This window comes from Octodon degus, unplaced genomic scaffold (assembly GCF_000260255.1).
Source record: "Octodon degus isolate 3935 unplaced genomic scaffold, OctDeg1.0 scaffold00019, whole genome shotgun sequence".
NCBI lineage: Eukaryota > Metazoa > Chordata > Mammalia > Rodentia > Octodontidae > Octodon > Octodon degus.
In genome coordinates this window covers 22,637,567-22,660,095 of record NW_004524595.1, presented here as the reverse complement: position 1 = coordinate 22,660,095, position 22,529 = coordinate 22,637,567, and the positions used below count along the sequence as shown (strand labels likewise).

At 47.0% G+C, this 22,529-nt stretch overlaps 1 protein-coding gene and 2 pseudogenes across 2 annotated transcripts in view; 2 read left to right on the top strand and 1 right to left on the bottom strand.

Annotated features, from left to right (window-relative positions):
• The window catches only part of Hopx (HOP homeobox), a 33,191-nt gene extending 16,702 nt beyond the window's left edge, over positions 1-16,489 (top strand). Inside the window, exons 2-3 of one of the 2 annotated variants that reach the window (XM_023710950.1) lie at positions 9,651-9,806; positions 16,207-16,489. In XM_023710950.1, the coding sequence (XP_023566718.1) occupies positions 9,663-9,806; positions 16,207-16,284 (222 nt within the window). In that variant the 5' untranslated portion in view covers positions 9,651-9,662 and the 3' untranslated portion in view covers positions 16,285-16,489. Of the gene's footprint in view, positions 1-9,407; positions 9,807-16,206 lie in introns of those variants that run through there. The other variant, XM_004627528.2, reaches the window with a different exon arrangement.
• LOC101590412 lies at positions 6,297-6,841 on the top strand (annotated as a pseudogene).
• Positions 12,950-13,058, bottom strand: LOC111815694 (annotated as a pseudogene).
• Positions 16,490-22,529: the final 6,040 nt, after the last annotated feature.

Below are 22,529 nucleotides of genomic sequence, written 5' to 3'. Positions count from 1 at the left end.
TGCCAAGGGTGAAACAGGAGGATTGGAGTATCTGAGCTGCCTAGTGAGACCCTGTACCAAATACATAAATTTTTTTTAAAAAACGTGTTTTTGGGGGACTCTGCACCTGTAATCCCTACACTCCAGGCTGAGGCTGAGGCTGGAGGAGCTCAAGTTAGAATCTAACTTAGACAGCTTCATGACCTATTTCAAAACCAAAAGATTTTAAAACTGCTGAGATGTAGTTCGCTATAAAGGACCGGGGTTCAACTTCCATTATCAGATGGGGAGGGGAAGAAGGTAAAATTTTAAGAAAAAAATTGCTTTTTTTTTTCAACTTTATAATAGTCATCACTGTTTTTTTGGTACCAGGAATCAAACTCAGGACCTTACATTTTCCAGGCAGGCAATGTGTCACTGAGATACATCCCAGGCATACCACTTATTATGGACAGTTTGAAATGGTGGGAAAATATAAAGAGGAAAAATTCCCTTTTCTTTTTTATTTTTCTTCATAATTTCACAATGTGGGTGTAACTCCTATGAACATATTTGTTGTATTTTCCTTCAGTTTTTGATATGTAAAGTTAGACTCAATATATATAGCATTTCAAATGTATGTTCCTGTTTAGATTTAGAATCTTGCTTCCTTAAAGACAGTAATTATCTGTTACTTTTCTCTCCTTGCTGGGACAAATACATGACACTCAAAATGAAGGAAGGAAAGGTTTATTTAGTTCACAGTTACTGGAGGTTTCAGTCCATACTCAGCTGGCTTCAAGGCAGACTGGCAGAGGGCAGCCGTTCATGGCGGCAGCAAACAGCAAGAGCAAAAGGGAGAAATAGCAGCAACAATGGCTACAGAGAGTGAGTAAGTCTGTCTTTCTGTCTGTCTGTCTCTCTGTCTCTCTCCCTCTCTCCTTCCCTCCCTCATTCACCCCTCTCCCCCCCTTTTATGTTACATTCAGGCTATCCACCCGAGGCTGGGTGTAGCATTCACACCCATAATCCCAGCAGTACTCAGACCCATACCTTCGATCATGAGTTAATCACAAACTGTAAAGCTGAACCTCAATGACTGCATGAAGCTTTGAGGGGACAAATACACACAAAGCATAGCACTCCTCCCCTGGACCCCCAAAGACTCATACACATCCCTTTATGCAGAAGACATTTTAGTCCACTCATAAGAGTTGCCAAAGTCCCAACAGTTTCAGCATTGCTGAAAAGCCCAAGTCCCAAGTCTCCTCCAAGATCTAAGGCAAGATCTTAGCTGTGAGCCCCTGTACAAAAGAAAAGCTAAACAGTTTTAACATTCAAAGACACAAGATAAACATTACCATTCCCAAAGTTGCAAGCAGCAGGGAAATACAAAGCATTGGGACCAAAGCAAGTCCAAAATCCAGCAGGGCAAACATTAAGTCCCATAGTTCCAAGTGGGACATTTGAAGCAATCTGCAATGAGTTGTAAGCTCTAAAACCCTTACATGGCTCTTCCCTGATGGTACTTTTGCTGGTGGCTCCCATGGCTTCTTTCTTAGGCCGGTATTGCTTCCTCCTTGAAGTTTCCTTTAGATGATCCATGTTCCTGGCTTTTCCAGACTTCTGGGGTTTCCACTGAATAGGCTTCTCACTCACAGCTGTACACACTGCCCTCTCAGGGGCATACCACCTGAACTCCCAGGCCATCTTCTGAAATCGAAGTAGAAGCCTTTTTAACTTCAGAACTCCTGCATTCTGCAAGCACCTAAAACCATCGCCATGGGGATGATGCCAAGGTCTGCTGCCAGCAGGAGCAGCAGTCAGGCTTCCTTCTCTCCTGTCTGCAGGGCTCAAGTGTCTGGATTGCTGAGCACTCTGACCCTGGTTCCAAGGAGTAAAAGCTCCTTTCCAGTGCCATTGTGGAACCTGGTGTGGCCACTGTTGCCATTCTGGGACATGGTGCTCTGCAGCTTTCCCCTCAGGGAATAGTCCCTCGCCCTTGCGATTCTGAGGCTGCAAGGGTGGAGACCTCCTGCCTCCTGTGGTGTTCTCAGGCCATCCTTTCTGTTCTCATGTTCCTTCTTGGAAGTGGAGATTCCCTCAGCTCTATCTTTACATTCCACAGCTTTATTGGAGCTTCCTTTCTGGCCAAACTCACATTTTAAAATCATTCTGCTGGGGTCTTTGTTCTTGATTCCCAACATAAATCTGGCTAAAAGCTTCCCAAAACAGCCATGCTACTGCCTCAATATTTGACTGCTTTGACATATCTTTTGCCAGAGTAATCAGTCCTCCATGCTTAAGCTCGGTCTCAGGCAAAGTCTTTGGACATGAGCAAAATGCAGACCAAAGTTTCTGCCAAGCCAAAACACAAATCCTCCAGGGTCCAACCACCAATGCAGTCCTTCTTCCCAGCAGAAACCTCCCCAGCCTGGTATTTGCAGACAGGATTTCTATCAAGCTTCTGTTCTTCTGAGCTCTGACCAGAATCTCCTATACAGAACAGCTGAAGCTGTTCTAGCACTTCTCTTATAGACGACATCTTCAAACCTTTCCTATCTCTTCCAAAACCATTCCCAAAAGCTTATAATTCACATGGCCAGGTTCAGCCACAGCAAAAAACGACCATGGTAGCAAACTCTGTCTCAGTTACTCTTCTCTCATTGCTGGGACAAATACCTGACAGGCAAAATGAAGAAAGGAAAGGTTTACTTAGCTCACAGTTACTGGAGGTTTCAGTCCATACTCGGCTGGCTCCAAGGCAGAGTGGCACATGGCAGAGGGCAGCCGTTCATGGCAGTGGCAAAGAGCAAGAGTGCAAGGGAGAAATAGCAGCAACAATGGCTACAGAGAGCAAGTCTGTCTGTCTCTCTTATGTTACATTCAGGCTATCCACCCCAGCCTGGGTGTAGCACTCACACCCATAATCCTAGCAGTACTCAGACCCATAATCTCAACCTTGGATCATGAGTTAATCACAAAGTATAGAACTGCACCTTAATGACTGCATGAGGCTTTGGGGAGACAAATACACACAAACCATAACAGCAGTGATGCTCCATGTGCATATGATGTGTTTGGAATCTAAAGTTCAATTTTAAGTTCCATTAAATATATTATCTACTTAAGCAGGGGCTGAGGGTATAGTTCAGTGGTAAAGCGTTGGGGTAACATTTATAAGGTTGTGGGTTCAATATCCATATATCTATATCTATAGATATATCTATATCTGTAGATATAGATATATGTTAGCATTTTTCCCCTGAAAAATATAAGGAATTAAAAGTCAGTCAAATTCAAGGCTGCCAAATCTTTTGCACTATAATTTCTAGCTTCAAAATCAATTACTAGAGATATGTGTGATGGGGTACAAAGAGTTTTTTGTCTTGTTGGGGGGGGTTAGTAATTTTTTAGAAACTCTGGTCTCAGCACAACAATATATGAAATATGATTAAAATGATGTATTGAAATTTTTAAAATTATAATAAAAGACACATTGCCATTAACCCCCCCCCCAAATGTCCCCCGTTCCCCTGAGCCCAGGATCCCATCCTCGGCACGTCCTGAAGCAGTTCTGGAAGTCTGCCTGGGTGGTGTCTTTAGTTGTGCTATCATGGCTGCCGTAATGTCCTGAGCTAATTCAAAATGTTTCCCGAAAGGGGTCTTTTTTTACTTTAGGGGAGAGGCAGAACTGGCGTCGTGCCACATGCAGTGAGCAAAGTGGGTGGCGCCACATCCATGGTCGCTACAGCCTGCCTTCAGCTGGATGGCACTTGGCAGCAGCGTTCACTGTTTTTTTCACCACACCTCCTAGACAGAAAAAAGCACTTCCCAAGCTGCCCAAGAAAGTGGCAAGCATGCTGGGAGGAGAGAGCTGGAAGTGAGGGCAAGATTCTGCGGGGGTTGAATGGCAATGTGTATTTTACTGTCACATATGTAAAAAATTTGAACAGTAACTATGTTCTTGATCACCCCTTGTAATTTTCTCAAACACTTAAAAAGAGTTTTCTTTTCTGAGTTTTTGAATTCTTTAAATTTTCTGACTTTTTGAAAGCACAGAATTCCTTACATAATTTTAAAGGTATGGGCCAGGGAGACAGCTCAGAGGCTTAAGTGACTGCCTGGCAAGTGCAAGGTCCTAAACTTAATCCCCAATACAGAAAAAAGAGGGAAGGAAGGAAGGAAGGAAGGAAGGAAGGAAGGAAGGAAGGAAAGAAAGAAAGAAAGATAGATTAATTTAAAGGTATTTTACTCATTTCTGACCAGATTGATGTACAAAAATTAGTAGCATGATATGTTACCCTGGTTATTCCAATAAGTATCTGTAAAAGCTTATTCATTTATTTTTAATGTATTCGGTACAGTGTCACTATGCAGCTTGGACTCATAGTGATCCTCCTGCTTTCCCAGCACTGGGATTAGAGGTGTGTGCCACCACACCCAACTAGCTTGCCCGAGGGCGGGGCCAGCACAGTGTGTGGGGCCAGGGATCAAGCCCTGGTCCTTGTGCTTGCCTAAGCAGGTACTTAGTCTGCTGAGCTATCTTTCTGGCCCTGCAAAAGCTTATTCTTTGCATGGCATGGTGAAGTTTGCCTGTAGTCCCCATACTCTGTGAGGCTGAGGCCAGGAGACTTCAGGTTCAAACACAACCTGGACAACTAGGCTACTAAGTGAGACCATGTCTTAAACTAAACACAAATAAAGAAGGCTGAAGATGCTACTCAGTATGAAGGCTCTGGATTCTATCCCTAGTATCCGTTCATGCCCCCCAAAACTTATTTCCTTAAAACTATCTCCACCTAAAGGTACAATAGATATTGTGAAAGCGAAAGAAGCTGCTCAAAAGTGAAGAATAGCTGGGATGGGGGAAAGAGGAAGAGGAGGGAAATATCCATCCACTCAAAATACCTAAGATAATTGTGCTAATTTCTATTTGTTCATTGAAAGGAACAATAATTAATCCTTATGTTGTTTGATCTTTTTTTTTGGGGGGGCAGCTCAGCCCTCCCTGGCAACGGGGATCAAACTGCAGTCCCTGTGCTTGCCTAAGCAGGTGCTTTAGACTGCTGAGTTATCTCGCCAGCCCTGTTTGATCAATTTTGCATGCTTTTATCTTATCAACTAAGCAACTACTTTGAAGATAACAATATGCAATATAATAATCATTGTTAATTTTCTATCATCTTGTTTTTAAATCCTGTAATTTTATTCTCTTTTTCTTCTCTTTAAAATTAAAAACCTATCCCCACCTGCCATTTACTCAGATGTGAAGACGACACACAACATGACAGTAGGTGTGAGGCATGAGAAGTACAACGTATTTTCCTTTTGTGTGGTGCTGGGAACAAAACCCAGGGTTTTGCACACTCTAGGCAAGTGTCTACCACTAAGCTACATCCCAGCCTCATTATAGTTCATTTTAATAATTAAATTGTACATTTTGTAAGAGTACAAATTTTTTGTGTGTCTCTACCAGAGCTAGGTTCTAAAATGTGGCTCTGATTCAAAGTGAGTAGTGGGCTTAGACGTCCCTACAGGTCACTCAGAGGCCCAGTTAAATTTGGCAACCACTGACTGCCCTTAGCTTATATTTGAAAGAACAACACCTAGAGATGTAGCTCAGTGGCAGAGTGCTTACCTAGCATGCCTGAGGCCCTGGGTTTGATCCTCAGCATAGATAGATAGATAGATAGATAGATAGACAGACAGATAAAAGAACAGCTCCTCCACCTCCATCTCCAGCCTTTGTGTGGCAAGGGAGACAGTCCTATATTCTACCCCTGTTGTCAGTGTTGATTTCATTGCTGGGGACTGAATCCTAGGCTTCACACATGTTAGACAAATGCTCTACAGCACCACTGCTGAGCCACACTCTCAGCCCTCCATTTTATCTGAGAGATTCAGCTTAGATGGTCCCCATTCTGCCTCCTAAAATCAATAATTAATGATGAGTAGACCCCCTTACCTTCTAAAGACAAGCCACTTCTCTTGTAGCAATGACCATACATCATTGTTCTCACTTAGGAAAATATAAAATGTTCCAAGAGCCCACTGTTTGGGGACTACTCTGATGAATATGAAAGAAATACAGGCACCTACAATTTAGAAGAAAGATGAGTGTTTCACCTGCCTTTCCCCCTTTGTGGCCAGCTCACTGAGGCACTCTATTTACAAGGAGCCTCTCTCTTTTGGCTTGGCATTTGCAACATTAGAGAGTCAAAATGGCTGGGACAGGGAGAAGAAATACCAATGAAGTAACCCAGGTTGGCCAATTTATAGCACTTTCTATGAGCTAGTTTAGATAGGTAATGCTTTCCAAATAAATGGATTGCTCTTCCGGTTCTCCATCATGGCACAGGACCAAGGTGAGAAGGAGAACCCCATGCGGAAACTTCGAATTCTCAAACTCTGCCTTAACCTTTGCGTTGGGGAGAGTGGAGACAGACTGACGTGGGCAACCAAGGTACTGGAGCAGCTCATAGGCCAGACTCCTATGTTTTCTAAAGCTAGATACACTGTCAGGTCCTTTGGCATCAGGAGAAACAAGATCGCTGTCCACTGCACAGTCCGAGGGGCGAAGGTAGAAGAAATCCTGGAGAAAGGTCCTAAAGGTGGGAGAGTATGAGTTAAGGAAAAGTCACTTCTCTGATACTGGAAACTTTGATTTTGGAATCCAGGAACACATTCATCTGGGCTTCACATATGCCCCAAGCATTGATATCTACGGCCTGGACTTCTGTGTGGTGCTGGGTAGGCCAGGTTTCAGCATTGCAGACAAGAAGCGCAGGACAGGTTGCCCTGGGGCCAAACACAGAAGCAGCAAAGGGGAGGCCATGCACTGGAGCCAGGATGGGATGGGATCATCCTTCCTGGCAAATAAATTCCTGTTTCTGGTCAGAAGGCCAATAAAATGTTTTCAGTAAAAAAAAACAAAAACAAAAACAAAAAACAAATAAATGGATTGTAAGGTTTAAGGACAAAAGTAAAGCTGTAAGGTTACACTTGTCTATCCTGGCTTTGGACTCAAGTTAGCAGAAAGAAAAAAAAAAGCCAGCAGTTTTTATTTAACCTTTTGAAAACATTTACATAATGACTTCCCCTAAGCACAGAAGAAAAATACAATAATGAGACAAATTGCTCTTCAAATGTTCTATAAGCTATGGTAGCCACAACAGCAAAAAGTGAATAAAGCAAAGTTTAGGCAAGTTTAAAATATTGTTAGGTTTTTGAGCTAAAATTGTGTAGGCTAGCCTTAGAGAAGCTTCTAACTTCTTCCTTCCAAATATAGTTGAGTCACCGAGTAAGACCAAGGTCACCAAGGGAGTTTGATGCATACAATGACAGAGAAAAATAAGGCAGCACCAAACATTTGTCAACCAGAGGGCTGAAGTAATAGCCTGTTCTTTGAAGAGAAAAGAAAATGTTTCTGACAGCGGAGATCTTTCATCCTCATTTCTGGAAACCAAGCAAGTTTGACGCACCCTTGGAGAAGTGGGTACTATTCATGGCCTTCCCACAAGTCTCCTTAGCTGCCAACCACGGCCATGGCTCTCTGCCAACTAAAGCACTACGGCCTTTAACATCATCCAGGACCTCCCCACAAAACCTCACTCAACATCCATCACAGGAAGCCACAGAAATCTACTCGAATAAAATGCACCCAATGCCATGGAAGAACATTAGAAGCCCTTGAGTTCTAGAACAGCAGCAGTAACAAAAAGGGAGTGGAAACTATATGCACAACCATCCATAGGCTGAATCAGTTTAGGAAGCCTGTTGTTCTAAAGGACTAAGGTTCCTTCCGGAAGTCGCAGGTTCTTGTGAAAGAGAGGCACAGCCATGATAGGTGTAATGACACAGAATGTTTTAAAGTAAGGGACAAAATTAGAGGCAGCAGGTCACCCCTCCCCACTCTTAGGCAAAATGAGCAGTAACTAGGGGTTTTAGTGATGAGCTTTAGCTGTGATCCATAGCCAGTGTGGCAACGAGCCCCTGCCTGTTGCCCTTCAGTTAGATTTTCTAGCTAACTGAAGGCCAAGCTGCTGGGATGCCTGCTGAGAATGCTCCAGCTGGGCCAGCCAGGTTGAAGCAGAGCTGGGGCCTCCACTCCCAATGCTGGTCACTCACTGCTTGGGCAAAAACCCCAGCTTGGAAAGCCCGCTGTCCTCTGCTTCATCCTACTGGCCTGGGACAGGAGTGGCCTGCAGGGGGCATTTGCAAGGTTCTCTCCAGCCCTAAAGTTGTGTGGCAAAGAAGGGGAGAGGAGTGCAAAGAGGAGAGGTGTTTCTGACCTGGCTAGATGTGCTCTTGCCTCGGCCTTGCAACAGGAATGCCTGGCACAGATTTTCAGGTGGGCGTGCACAGAGTTCCCCCAAAGCACAATTTCACTCTAGTTAGCAAGGGATTGAGCTGTATCTCGCTCCCAAAACAAGTTCCGTTCCTGCCTGAGTTTTCTCTGTGACCTTGAGGAGAGGTAAAGACATCTATCTCATCAGGGAGCAGAAGAGGCAGTGCAGAGGACAAGCCTACAGCCGCGGCGACGTGCTTGTGAAAGCCCATGGGGAGCGTGGCTCATCCTCTGGCACAAGCCACATCAAACCCTCCTCGGGTCTGTGTGGGATGATTGTGCAAGCGCTGGTTACAACAACAAACCAGCATGACTCCGTACTTCTGCTTGTCTTCTGCTGTCAGCAGCAATCAGGTCCTGACAGGTCTGTGCCAAAGCCACCGCCCGGAACATACTGAAGCTTCATGCTAGACTTCTGTGGCTGTTGAGCTGGGGAGACGGGTGGGGAACTCATTTGCTAAATTTCTTTGCTCCAATTTGGAGACCACCCAGTACTGGCAGCAGAAAGCTCTGTTGCTCCACAGCTGCTGGCACAGTTTTGGGGCTCAAGTGAGGGCAAACAGGTGACATTGAAACTTGTCGCTGACTCGGTTTCCTGACTTTTAAAGTGTAGGGCAGGCTGGGATTTTAAGCTACAGTTGACTCGGATCTTTAATTGGCTAGGTAACTCCACTCCTTCTCTAAACCCTCACACTTCGGGGGTCACACTGAGAAGTGGTTCTTTGTTGTTCACTGGTGACAGTAGGCCCGGGGTTGACACCTTCCTTAGAGCCAGTGCTGGTTTGAAGGGGGGAGCTGCAGAGCCAGGTTGGTCCCCACAAGCCCGCCAGTGGCCGTGTCTCCTGGGCTCAGGACTCTGCTTTCGATCATTTATTTCTCTGTGGACCCAACTCCACTTCCGTCAAAGGGAAAGATGTTAAGCGGGCCACCTCCACCTCCCTTCTTGGAGGGGTCCCTGGGCACCCCCACCCCCCGCGTGCGCGCGCGCACGGCCCCCTCCCCGAGTGCTCACCCAATGCGGAGGCTCAGCGTTGGTCAGCAGGAGGCGTGGCCGCGGCCGCCCACCCTGCCTCTGCCTGGGTCCCCTCCCCGAGAAGCCGCCTCCTCCGCTTCTTCGCTCCGCGTCGCAGCCTTGGGCGCACAGGGCGCAAGTCACCTCTCTTGTGCGACAGCAGAGGGGGTTCTTGGGGGACCCGGGGACGCGAGCGGCCGTGGACAGCGCGCGGAGGGGACAGCCCGGCCCTCACCCTCACCCGCACCCTGCACCCGGCACTCCGCACCCCGCTCTCTGCAACCCGGATCTCGCCGCCGCTCACGCTGCCTCTCGCTCTCCCGCCCGCAGCTGCTCCTGACCATGTCCGCCGAGCCCACGAACGGCCCCACGGAGGACCAGGTGGAGATCCTGGAGTACAACTTCAACAAGGTCAACAAGCACCCGGACCCCACCACGCTATGCCTCATCGCAGCCGAGGCCGGCCTCACGGAGGAGGAGACGCAGGTGAGCGCCGCTCCGAGCCCGAGGTTCCCGGGCGCCTCCCCTTCGCGGCCGGGTCCTCGCCCCAGATCGCTTTCTCGCCTACGAGCCTGGGGCAGCCTCCCGCTTCTGGCTCCTTTCGCTTTCTCAGTCCTGTGCACGACCTCATCGGGAAAATCTGGTCTCCGCGGGGAGGGACCTTAGCTATACAATTAGTGCTCAGGTTCTGCAGATGGGGAAACTGAGTCCCGGAGGTAACGAGGAGTTGCTATTCGCACCTTGCCGCGCAGCCGCTGCACAAGTCAGACTGCGCGTAGCGCAGGAGATGTGGTTCCGATTTTTCAAAATTTCCTGGCTGTAAGGTTTAGAGTCTTCCAGGAAGATATACTCTGACCTTACAGCTGGCAGGAGTGGCCGCCTAGGTCTCCCTCAGTGCTTGATTTATTTATGTTTTCTAAACGCTGTTATATTGCCCTGCAAATCTCTCAGGGAAGAGAGCGCAGCACTCACTCTCCCATTCCGTTTTGGAGCCTTTAGCTGACTTTTCTTTTTTAAACCCCATCTAAACTCTGACTTCGACTTCTCCTCTGGTCATGGGAAGAGTATTTGTTGTGTGTGATGCGCTCCGGCGCTTTGCCCCTCTAACCTCAGCGCTAAAGCAGATACTCTTATTCTTCCCATTGCCCGGAGCACAGCATCCAGGACTTTGTTTCCTCCTGATGGTGCTCACTGGTTGCTCTTTGGAATCCAGGACTAAGGCCCTGGACCCTGGTCCCAAAATGAGTTTTCCTGAGCCGCAGGCAGTGTGGAGAACTCCCCAATAGATAATCCTCTCACTTGCAGATCAAATAAAAAGGCAAACATATCTGTTTCTAACAAGTAGAACAGCTGTCTGACTAACTAGGACCAGAACTAAATAGAAGGTGATTTACTGTAACCCAAGTCTAACAGCTCATATTTCTTGGAACTGCCAAAGAGCCAGGCTGCTGCAGTTTTATCATTTAAAATCCCATGCTATATTTAGAAAAGAGGAATGACTACAGAGACAACTCCTGTTTTAAAAGCAAGGCTGTAGGATATGGTGGGTGCTGAGTCTAACACTGATTCTTATGTGTCAAGTTAACATCAGTCGTGTGTGTGTGTGCACGTGTGTGTGCACATGTGGGCGTGCACATGCATTGAGGACCAAACCCAGGGCCTTGAGCATGCTTGGCACACACCCTACCACTGAGCTGCACGCCCAGCCCTGTGTTGACGTTTGGGGTGGCTGGTGTATGCCATATGCTGTTGCAGGCAGCCTCTAAGCATTGTCACTTTTTTGCCAAAACAGTACTGCAAAGGTGGCTGCTGTTAGCACAGTTGTGTAGACATAGGGGCCAAGGCACAGAGAGACTAAGTAACTAGACCACAGAGATGGGGATGGCCCTTGAACTCAGCCAGTCTGGTTCCACTTAGACTCCTGGCCACCATAAATACATGGTCTCCACAGAGGAGGTTAGGAAAGCAGCTGAAGGGGGTAGGAAGAAAAGACCAAAATGATAAATTTGTATTTATTGCTTTTTTAAAATGCATGTGTGAAGTGGCAGTCACTCCAGACTGCAGTCAGTCTTTCCTCAGGATCAGCTGCTGTTATTGAATTAAATCTGGGTAGGGTGAGAGAGAAACACCTGCCTCTCACCATGGCCGAAGCCAGCCAACACAGGCATCCGCACAGCAGGCTCCTCATCCCTCACAAGCAGCCCTTCCTCCATTTCCCCTCTTTTGTCACCCTCAAATAAACAGATGGTGAGCCCCGTTCAGCAAGAGTGGGTACAGGTTAGTCAGCCACATAGCAGGAGGAAGGGGGGCTGGCTTCCTCTTCCTGCCAAGGAGTCCACACTTTCTTCCTCCCTGTGGCTGCTAAGCATCTGGAACCCAGAGCTAAGCAAGGGTTGTGAAAGAGGCCTTCTGGGTACCTCAGGCCACCTGCCCTCTACCACTCCTTCCTGGGTTGGGTCTCCTCTTCCCACCCCTTCCAGCCCTGCCTTCATGTGCATGTGTGGGCAAGAAATGTTCTCCAGTCTTCTCAAAAAAATGTTTGCCTCTTTCAAAGTGCCTTTTTGAGACACAGTTTCACTATGCAGTTCAGGCTGGTCTTGAACTCACTTTGTAGCCCAGGCTCACCTTGAATTTAAAGGGATCCTCCTGCCTCAGCCTCCCAAGTGCTGGGATTACAGGTGTGCACCACCATAACTGGCCCAAAGTATATTCTACCAGAAAAAAAAAGTATATTTTGGAAATAGAATGCACAATGATGAACTTTCAAATTTTTTTTATTTCTTATGTATTTGGTTGTTACAGGATCTCACTATGCAGCTCTGACTCATGGTGATCCTCCTGCTTTAAGCCTCCCCAGCACTGAGATTACAGGCATGCGCCACTATGCTGGGCTGACAGCCTGCCCTGAGGGCCAGGCTGGCGCAGCATGCGGTGCCGGGGATTGAACTGTGATCCCTGTGCTTGCCTAAGCTTGCCTAAGCAGGCACATTAGTTTGCTGAGCTATCTCACTGACCCCTGAACTTTCTTTTTTTCTTTTTTCTTTTTTTTGGCAGAACAGGGGATAAAACTCAGGCCCTTGTGCTTGCCAGGCAAGTGCTTATTCTACTGAGCTATTTCCCTGGCCCTGAACTTTCAAGTATTAATAAAATTATTTTTACTTGTAGCAGATCTTTGAGGGATGCTTCAAATAGCTCCACAGAGGCCAGGGCCTGCCTTGCCTACATATAGTCATGTTGCTATGAGCACATCCTCTAGTTCTGTTCCTTAGCAGTGTGGCCCCTGTCCATGGCAAAAGTCACCAAAGGTAAAATAATATTCATCATATTTATGCCTGAAACCTCATCTCACCATGTAACCACAGCCACATCGGGAGATAGTCACTCTATTAATTTCCCTAGAATAAGTAATACTTTAGTGAAAGAAAACAAGCACAGATAATCTTTTTATTATTATTATTATTTTTTTTTTTTACAGATTTTTTTTTCCTTCAGATAGTCTTAGGGGTAGTTACTGCAACTGACTCACGTGGGCAGTAGCTGTCATACTCATACTTGGGCAGGGGCCTGAGAGGTACACACATTCTTTAATGAGGGAGCTTTTATGAACCCCTTTTTCTTTTCTCTCCTTACATCAGACACGCAGTACTGTATACCCGACGTCCTCACAGGGTGTGTGGGAGGCACATCTCACACAGCGGTGTGAAAACCCAGTTATCCTACTATGCGCCACCAAAAGATCCGCAGACCACCCTGTAACTGTCTCCCTATAGGACAGAGTTCTGTGCCTGGGAGGCGACCAGAAGAACTAAGCTGGGGTTTGGATGTACGCATTGAAATAACTTTTCAAGTTGCTTTTCCTGGGGTCCTAGAATAACACTACTCCCAATATCTCCTAACGCTGAAGTTATGTGAGCGCTCACAGAGTCCCCGCTCCATGTCATTAATTGTGTGGAAGTCAGTGTTAGAGGGACTCAGAGAGCTCTTTCGTCAGCCCCCAGGGGTGGGGATGAAGTGGCCTCTGTTATCACTCACACACACACACACACACACACACACACACACACACAATTCGAGCACACTGCAGTTGGCACTGGTTCTTGGAGACAGTTCCAGTACTTTTATCTCTTTTTGATGTTCTGGGCTTGTTCCCAGAACCCAGCAATTTTAATCACTGGATGTTTTATCAGTAGAATAAAGCTCTCTAAAGGTCTCCCCCTGAAAAGAATGAAATGTTAGTTGCTAGAGAAAAGGATCCAAACAATGTGATTTTGCCTCAAACCCTCTCTCTCCCAGAGTCTAATTATTATCTGTTCCCTGGGAATAAATAAATCTCCACCAGTGGGCAAGGGTAATGAGGGCATTCATTCATAAGAGAGCAAGGGATGAATGTTCCCAGGAGATGACAGAGCCCAGAAAAGGAGAATAAGGCCAGGTAGAAAATTAGTACTGATGTGAGAAGTTGTAAGATTCAACTCGGGACAGGAACCCAAAGGATTTCATGTGTTTTGCTACACAGCAAATGGTTTATTAAAATATTACTTATGCACTTGATTTAAAATATGTATCTTCAGAAAATATTCGAGCTTTTCCCTTCGCCCACCCCACAGTGCTAGGGCTCAGTGGTTTAGTGTTTGCATCTGAATTTGTAAATCCCCAAAAGTGATGAATACTGAAGCTATTTTGGGGAAGGGTTCATCAATATTCTGCTTCGCCACACAAAGTAAAGATGCGGGTGGCTCTTTTGAATGGGGCCAGCTCACCCATTTTGCCTAAATGAATCCTGATAGGAAGTAAGCCTTTCCTCCCTTCAGTTTTAATTAGTCTTTAAAATGCTGCAGGGCATTCAGTGCCAGTCATGGGGAGTCCTGTCTAATCAGCACTTTCAGCCTCGGAAACCCCACAGAGCGACCTCATTAATGAAGCTGGCGCCTTGCTGAGCTCATCCTGAGCCCAGAATTAAGGGAACCTGCACACAGATCATACAGGAAAATGCACCCACCTTTCCCAGCAGAACTGGAGACAAAGCCACCAAAAGGACACGAGCTCTCTCTTCTCCTTAAAGTTAGTGATTGCCCACATGCAAATATGGCATCCAGGTACAAACCCCAAAGAGAAAGAAGGCTTCCTTCCCACTGGTGCTGCCTGGCTTTTGATTACTTTGCTCTGCTGCTACCCCCTGCGTAAAGGTGGGGAGACAGCTGCTCAGAAGCCTGAGCTGCGGGTGCAGTGGGCTGAGCACCGCTGTGCAGCCCTGCATGCCTGCTGGGCGCCTCTTCTCAGCCTGCTTCACGCCCTGGCTCCTCAGGCACTTTGCCTTTCTTCTGATCTTCTTTTAAGCTCAAACATGCGCTCTTGCTCAGGGTAGCTCTAGCCACCCCCCACTCCCCAACACCCCCCCACCTCACCCCCCCGGATACAGCTCAGCAGCACAGCACCAGCCTGACAAGTGCAACGCCCTGAGTTGATTCCTGGCACCAAAAAAAGACCCCACACCTCCCCCCCCCCCCCCCCCCCGTTTGCTCGAGTTGGAACTGCACCTGGGGAGGCGCTGGCCCTTGTAAACTGGGAAGCCCTCCAAGTCTCCCACCGCGCCACCTCCATAAATGCATCCTAAGTCTGACACCTGGCAACTGCACTGCTTCTTTCCTTTCTGTCCCCTCACTTCCTTACTCCTAGAACAGCTCAGAGGGACAGGAGAGACCCCAGCCCTGGCCTCTCCATGTACAGATGAGTGGTTGGTGCCATGTGTCTGAGGCCTCCTGGGGGACCATGGCTAGAAGCATCCCAGCCAGGGCCTCTCTGGATGCATGGTTGCTTCAAAGACCTGCGCATATTTGAGTCATGGAGAGCTGGAAGAGTCTAATGAACTGGGAGGCCAAGCCCACCTTCTCTCATTGCTCAACAGCACTGGAGCAAGAGCAACTGGGTTGGCCACCACCATGTACTCCCAGGAAAGAATGCTCCACGGCTATCTGTTCTCTGTTACCACACATTTCATTCAGTGCATTCCTCTTCACTAGTGTGCTACTGATGAGCAAACCTGTGCTGAGATCGGCACACAAGTGATGTAGCAGCCAGAGAGGTTCATCTGGGGCACTGGGGAGCTCCTTCAGCTTCTTTTATTCATTCAACAAATACTGACATTTCTAATTCTTGAGCTTTTGTATTAGGGCCTAAGACCAAATGATGAGCAGATGCAAACAGCCTCTGCTTTCACAGATCTTCTTTTCTAGGACTGCAAAGGTTAACTATTTAGAGACTGAGTGCCCAAACTGCTTGTGACAGCATCGCCTGGTGGCACTGTTCCTCTCTGAGTATGCACACAGCACTTGCGGGCATCACTGTCGATGCTTGGCTGCTGGGGCAATGCTGGGGTGACTTGGCTCACATGCCAACAGAGCAGGCTCTGAGTGTGTGCTGCGGCACACGTGCCACAGGTTCACCATCACTGTTCTAGGAGGTTGATTGTTTTTCATATATGAAATATTTTATTGAATGTCTACTACGTAACAGGCATTGCACCATGTACTAGATTTTCTTCTTTATTTCTTTTTATCTTTGGTTGATTGATTTAAAACAAGCAAATACACAGTATGCAAAGTAATGATAGAAAGTGGCATGAGGTACCACAGCACTAAGAGTGGTCAGGGAACTCCTCAGTGGGAAGGTTCTATCTAAGCTGTACCTGAGAATGAGCGAGAGACCATCAGATAAAAAACTGAGGCCATTCTAAGCCTAGGAAATAGCAAAAACAGCTGGCATCTCTGTGAGAACCAGCCCCATGTCCCTCCTTTCCAGGGGACACAGAGACTTCTGTTTAGAAATGGAACAGGCATCCTGATTTTGCAGTATATGACAGCTAATTTTGCACATTTCTGTCTTCCAGAAATGGTTTAAGGAGCGCCTGGCCCAGTGGCGGCAGTCAGAGGGGCTGCCTTCGGAGTGCAGATCCGTCACAGACTGAGAGCAAGGATGTGGTGGGCGGCCAGGCAGGCCTGCTCCTGCTCCAGGAAGACCACCTGCTGCTCCTCTCATCTTTGCCAGGCTGTTTGATTTCTCCATGTAGTGTGTGTTCCGAGTTAGGTGTCCTGCTACTTAACAGGCTGTTGTATTTTTTTAATGTACATAACTAGAAACTAACAACAGGAGGCTGAGCACAGGCTCTGTGCGGAGCATTTGGATCACCATGACTGATGGTGCAAAACCCACCTTGATTTGCTCTCGGCTACCGCGTCCCAGGAGCAGTTCTCTTTCCTCCCATTTCAGAGAAAGCAGGGCCTCCACTGCAGAGATAAGGTGGGGGAAGGAGAGCACTTCCTGGTGACTGCTTCCCTAAGTCATTTTCCTACCCTGCCAGGTGAGAATACAGAGGGTACCTGAGTCACTCAAAGTGTACAAAGTGAGTCCTTGGCTTATGGCTGCATTAACTTGGAAAGACCCCAGTGAGGCTAGCAACAGGGGTGTCAGTCCACAGGAAAGCAAGTGACTAAGAAAAAAAAAAATCTGCAAAAGTCTTGAACTTACCTTATTTAAATGTACTTGTTAAATTTATTTTGCTAAATAAAATGAATTGCTTTTTGTCTCTAAAATGATGTTCTAAATAAAACCGCAGCTTTTTGTGAAAAATGCACTGATGCCTACAGGTTTTTAGCTGAAAAAGAAGCATATCAAAGAGAAAAGGAAGAGCTCCTCCTCCAAAGAGCTGCCCCAAAGAGATGGTCTTCCAGATCTTTGCTGTTCAAAGTGCAGCAATAGGAGGGAGCTGGTGAGATGTGAAGTCTCAGACCGCAGACCCACATCGACTGGGTCACCATCTGCACTTTTACCACGGTCCCCAAATGGTTTGTAGGCATAGAAATTTGAGCAGCACTGTTTCAAAGATTTCTGAAGTGAACTTATATCCATTTACTTACCAAAGCCCACTAAATATCTTAGTCTCTCAACTGAAATTGTGTCTGATTGCATGGAACAACCGATTAATCAGATACGCTTTTTGTTTAATTGTTTATATGACATCAAGATGGAAGTGATCCAAAGCTATCAGAGTAGCTCTTTCATTTTTGTTTGTTTGTGACAGGGTAAGTCTCACTATGTAGGTCAGGCTGGCCTCAAACTCATGGCAACCCTCCTGCCTCAGCCTCCTGAGTGCTAGGATTACAGATGTGCACCACCATGCCTGGTTTTAATGTTGTCAAGGATGTAGGGTCATTCTGTCATCCCACTTTTCTATCTTTAGCACACAACTCTTATGTTAATGGATAGAAGATGGATGCTGTGATACTGAGTGTGCATTTCAAGGAGAGAAAAGAGTGAGGAAAAGAAAGGGAGAGGAGGGAGGAGGGAGGGAGAGATAGAGAAAGCCAAGGGCAAATGCCAGCTATGACTCTCCCTTTAAAAAGGATTCCTGGGCCGAGGATGTAGCTTAGTGGCACAGTGCCTGCCTGGCAAACACAAGATTCTGAGTTCAATTCCCAGTACTAAAATAAAAACAAAAATAAAAGCAAGGAATCCCTGCCTCACGAAAAAAATTCCTGGAAGCTCCCACCTAGCAACTTCTGCCTACATCTGATGGATCAGAATGAGTCACATGATCACCCGAGTAAGGAAGTCTTAGAAGATGAGATTTTGGAAGTTGGCGTATTGCTACTTGAGCAAAATCAGGTTCTGTTGGTGAGAAAGAAGGAACAGGTAGACACTGAAAATGCCCATCTAAGGCCAGCAAGATAGCCCAGTGGACTAAGCGCCTATTTAGGCAAGTGCAGGGGCTAGGCTGGCCCAGCCCTGGGGTACGGAGCTGGTGACCGAGTCCAGGTGTGGTGGCATGGAACTGTAATCCCAGCGCTGGGAAGGCTGAGAACAGGAGAATCACTAGGAGTCTGAGCTGCACAGTGAGACCCTGCACAAAAAAAAAAAAAAAAAAAAAAAACCTAAAAAAATGGAAATGCCCATCCATAGGGAATGAGGCTGGCATGTGCCTCTAATCTCTTACCTATGATGCTAACTCAGTCCTCCCAGATGTTTCAAATAAAAAGTGCAAAAGTAGAAACACTGACTGTCTTCCAGAACACAAACACAAGAGCCTAGTCAACCTCCTCAGCCAGTTTCCTCTCCCTCTCCCTCATAACCTTTCTCCGGGAAGCAAGCGTGCAGCAAGCCCAGGTCTGAGCCTGGAGCCTGACCCTGGCACGATCCCTGGTGCCTAATTAGGGGCCCAGGGCAGATGCTGGCTTCTTTCTGGGAAAAAGAAGGGCAAGGTAAGGATGAGGCAGGCGTGTGGGTGCGTAATTAATCCCCACACAAAGAGGGCATGACTTGCTTTCTGAGGTATTCTAGACACAACAGGCAGATGGGTGACTGTGGGCAGATGGGCTCACACAGGTCTGTGGGGCAGCAATGAGGGACGCAAGCTGGGTCGAAGCCCCAGGGTGGGAGTGTGCTGGCACAGCAAGCCACAGCTGAAGAGCCATGCAGGACAGGCAGAGTTAACCATGGGCAGGAAGTGCGCCTAACAGGCAGAAGCGTAGCACCCTGCACCTAGAGTCCGGCTTTGGGTGGTCTGCACCAGGAGGAAATGAAGATTCGGTGTCCCTCTACATACAGATTTTACCAATATCTATCTCCTTGAATCTGCTTTTATGACCATAAAACAAGGATTGCCATATCCTACTAAGAAAGAAGCCCTTTGTGAATAAGCCATAATTACCATTGGCACAGTGTGCCAAGGGAGACACGTCAAGGCTTATTTTGACACATAGTCCAAATTAGTAGCCCTGGGCTCCAAGTGTTATCTGAAGTTGCCTATGTATCACAGCCCAAAGTGATAATACCCATCCTGGGCCAAGAAGGACTGCACCACCCTGTCCCTTCACGTTGTCCCAGCTCTGCTACCATAGACATTGTTGGTGTGGGAGAACCAACACTCATTCCCCCAACCCCTTCGCTGTTGCATCCCACCTCCATGGAGCCAGGTTGGACAAACCACACTACTCTGTTCCCAGCCTCCCTGGAAGCAGCAGTGGTCACGTGACACCACCTAGCCAATAAGGCTCAGGCTGAAGACTGAGGGGTGTAGCTGGATGGAACATTTTTGCTTTTTAACCCTGGTACTGGGGCTCAAACTCAGGGCAGTTGCTCCACCACTGAGCTACCTCACCAGCCCTTTCTTATTGTACTAAATTTTGCAGGTTGGGTGTGCACCACAATGACCACACCTGCTGCTCTTCTTTTTTTTTTTTCCAGTACCAGGGATCAAACTTGGGACCTTGTGCTTGCCAGGCAGGTGCTTATGCCACTGAGCTATAGCCCCAGTTCTGCTGCTCTTCTTCATAAACCGTAGGTATGCATTAGGTGCCATCCTTTCTTGTTTTCTTGCCTTCAGTTGGTTTCATTTGTTAACCTTCAAAATAGAAGTGAAAGAAAGAAAGAGACAGAAAGAAAAGTAACGGAGTGTGGTGTTACATGCCTGTGATCCCAACACTTGGGAGGCTGAGGCAGAAAGATCACCATGAGTTTGAGGCCAGCCTGGAGTAGATAGTGAGTTCAACACCAGCCTGAATTATAGAGCAAATTGTGTCTCAAAAATAAACAAAGGGAAAGTAAAGGAGACAAACAAGAAAATCAACAAAATCCATGAAAAGTACCCAGGATTCCCCACCACGCAGAGGTAATCACGCATTAATCTTAGGTTGGGCAGCATGCTCTGGGAGACTGAAGCAGGAGGACGGAATGTGTAAGGCCAGCCTGGGCGATTTAGCAACACCCCACCTCAAAATTTTAAAAAAGGGGCTAGGGCAAAGGTACTGGATTCAACCCCTAGGTTTTTTGTTTTGCTTTGTTTTAAAGATCCCATCCCTTCTTTCCCTCTCTCTGCCATTTCCCTCGCTCACACACAGCAGGGAACAGAAAATGAGTGCTTTAGAAGTGAGCTGCCCTTTGAGGCATTGCTCTGAGAACATGGAAGGATTCCCCCCTACAGGGGGGAAAAATGGCTATTTTATTTAGGAAAACATCTCAATGTATTTTCAGGACTATAAAATAGTGATCCAGCAGGAGAAGGTGACAGAAGAAAGAAAGCTGAGATCAGCACTTTATCCCAAGGAAGCTCAGGTAGGAGCATATTTGTGATGCTCCGGTACTTGAAAAAGGGAGGGCCAGGAATGATCTACCTGGCCAGCAGCATGTCAGCTCGGCTGACTCTGACAGGAGAACCAGTGGGAGGTGGTGGGCCAGGCTTAGGAACTAGGTGCTATCCCTCCCACTCCTCCACTCAGGGCACATTTTACCCTGTGGGCGTTCTGACTTTGTGTGGTCTTGGTAGGACAGTTAATCCAGGTGCCTCATCCTCTAGCCTAGGACAGTTAGACACATGACCAGGCTGGCCCATCACAATGCCAGGCCTGGACCAATGTACTGGCTCCTGACCTAAGCTGGGCCAATCAAAGGCCTTTGTCAGAATTTTCCCAAGAGCTCTGGATAGTTCTTTCTTAGCCTCTTGCCTGGACAGTGATGAGGATGGGGTTGTAACATGAGTTGGGGTTTCAGCAGCCATTTCCCAGCCACTTTGTAATGGGAACGAGTGGGGGCAGAGATAGGGGTGGAGAAAGAGAGAGAATGAGAGACAGACAGACAGACACAGAGAGACAGAGTCAGAAGGACAGAGACACAGACACTGACAGAGACAGCTAGAGAAAGCGAGAGAGAGAGAGAGAGAGAGAGAGAGAGAGAGAGAGAGAGAGAGAGAGAATCAGAGACACAGACTGGCTTTTCCCTTGGTCTCCTTCAGCCTTCTTGGCTTTGTGAATGGGTGAATTCTCTCCTTGAGCTGTCCCTGTCATGCACAACAGGAGTCCTGATTAATGGCAGGATGAAGAAAGAGAGGGCTCCAGAGAAGGAGGAGTACCAGCCTTGAGGACCGTTCAAAACCGAGGAAGAACAGCCAACAAACTTCAAAAATATTTGGGAAGAGACCAGGCTTTTCTTAGTCAGTGGGAATTTCAGAAAAAAAAAATTATTCTAGCACACTGGAGGAGAAGATGGTCACTGGCAAGCAGAGCGCTTGTAGGCATTAAGGTTGCAAACTTTTGTAAAGTGAATGCAAATGCATGGCACATTTTGTTCCTTCCCAAGGACATTCTGCTACTCTCGGCCCTGGCCTTCCCTGTGTATCAGTCTTGTTCCACATAGTACACTATCTACAGAAAGTCATTTAAAAATTTCACACCAATTGTTTCAAATGTGTCCCTGCCTAAACTCAGTGCCAATGTGACCCATGATGAAGGCAATAATAATTAGCAACTTCACATTCTTTTCCCATGACAGAAGAGGTGGTAACATAGGCACAAGTTGGCAGGGATCTAGGACCTGAGCCACTGCTTCCATGGGCAGAGCTGCAGGTCCTGGGAGGCCTGGGGCTACGGTGCTGCGTTCTGGAACACAATCTGAGGAATGAAGAAGCTGGGTCCCAAGATCCTCTTCCTTCCCATTCCCTGCCCCACGGCAGACACTGAATTTGGTGGCACAAGGACCGCACTCCTGTAGACATGTTTCAGCATGGTTTCTTGTAAGAGATTGCTGCCTAAACTGAAAAAGCATAAGAAACACTGATTTGATCTCAACTTCTGTAATTCATCCAAGTACCGAAAGTGAACTGACTCACGGTTTGGATGAATCATCCCTGGGGCTCCAGATGAGCAATGCAGGAGGACTTTGGTTCTTCTCCAAACTGTAGTTTCCTCTGCCCACTCCTGTTTAAAAAAGCTTCTTCTGTGGGAATTTAGCAAGTTTCTGAGCATAATGACCCTAAGAATAAGAACCCTTGGATCCACAGGAATTACAGTCCAGAAGTACAGAGTATGTTCAGTATACAGAATACATATTAATCTTTAAGAAGGAGAAGCACATGGATATTCATGTGGTCAGAGGGGAGAATTGAGGGAGAAAATTCTGGTTGTCCCCTTAGCTTTTCTTCTCTTCTTCTTGAGTTTCATGTGGAATATGGTGGCCTTGCTGCTAAATTTTCTTACTCCTCTTGTTGTCAGTCTTGGTCCATTTTCTGTCACTCTATGAAATGCCTGAGCCTGAGTGATTCATAAAGGAAGAAATTTATTTAGACTTATCGTTGCAGAAGCCAAGAAGTCTAGGATGGGGCAGCCCCTCTGTTGGGGGCCCCGTTCTGCTTCATAAAATGGCAGGTGTCAGAGGGGCAATTGA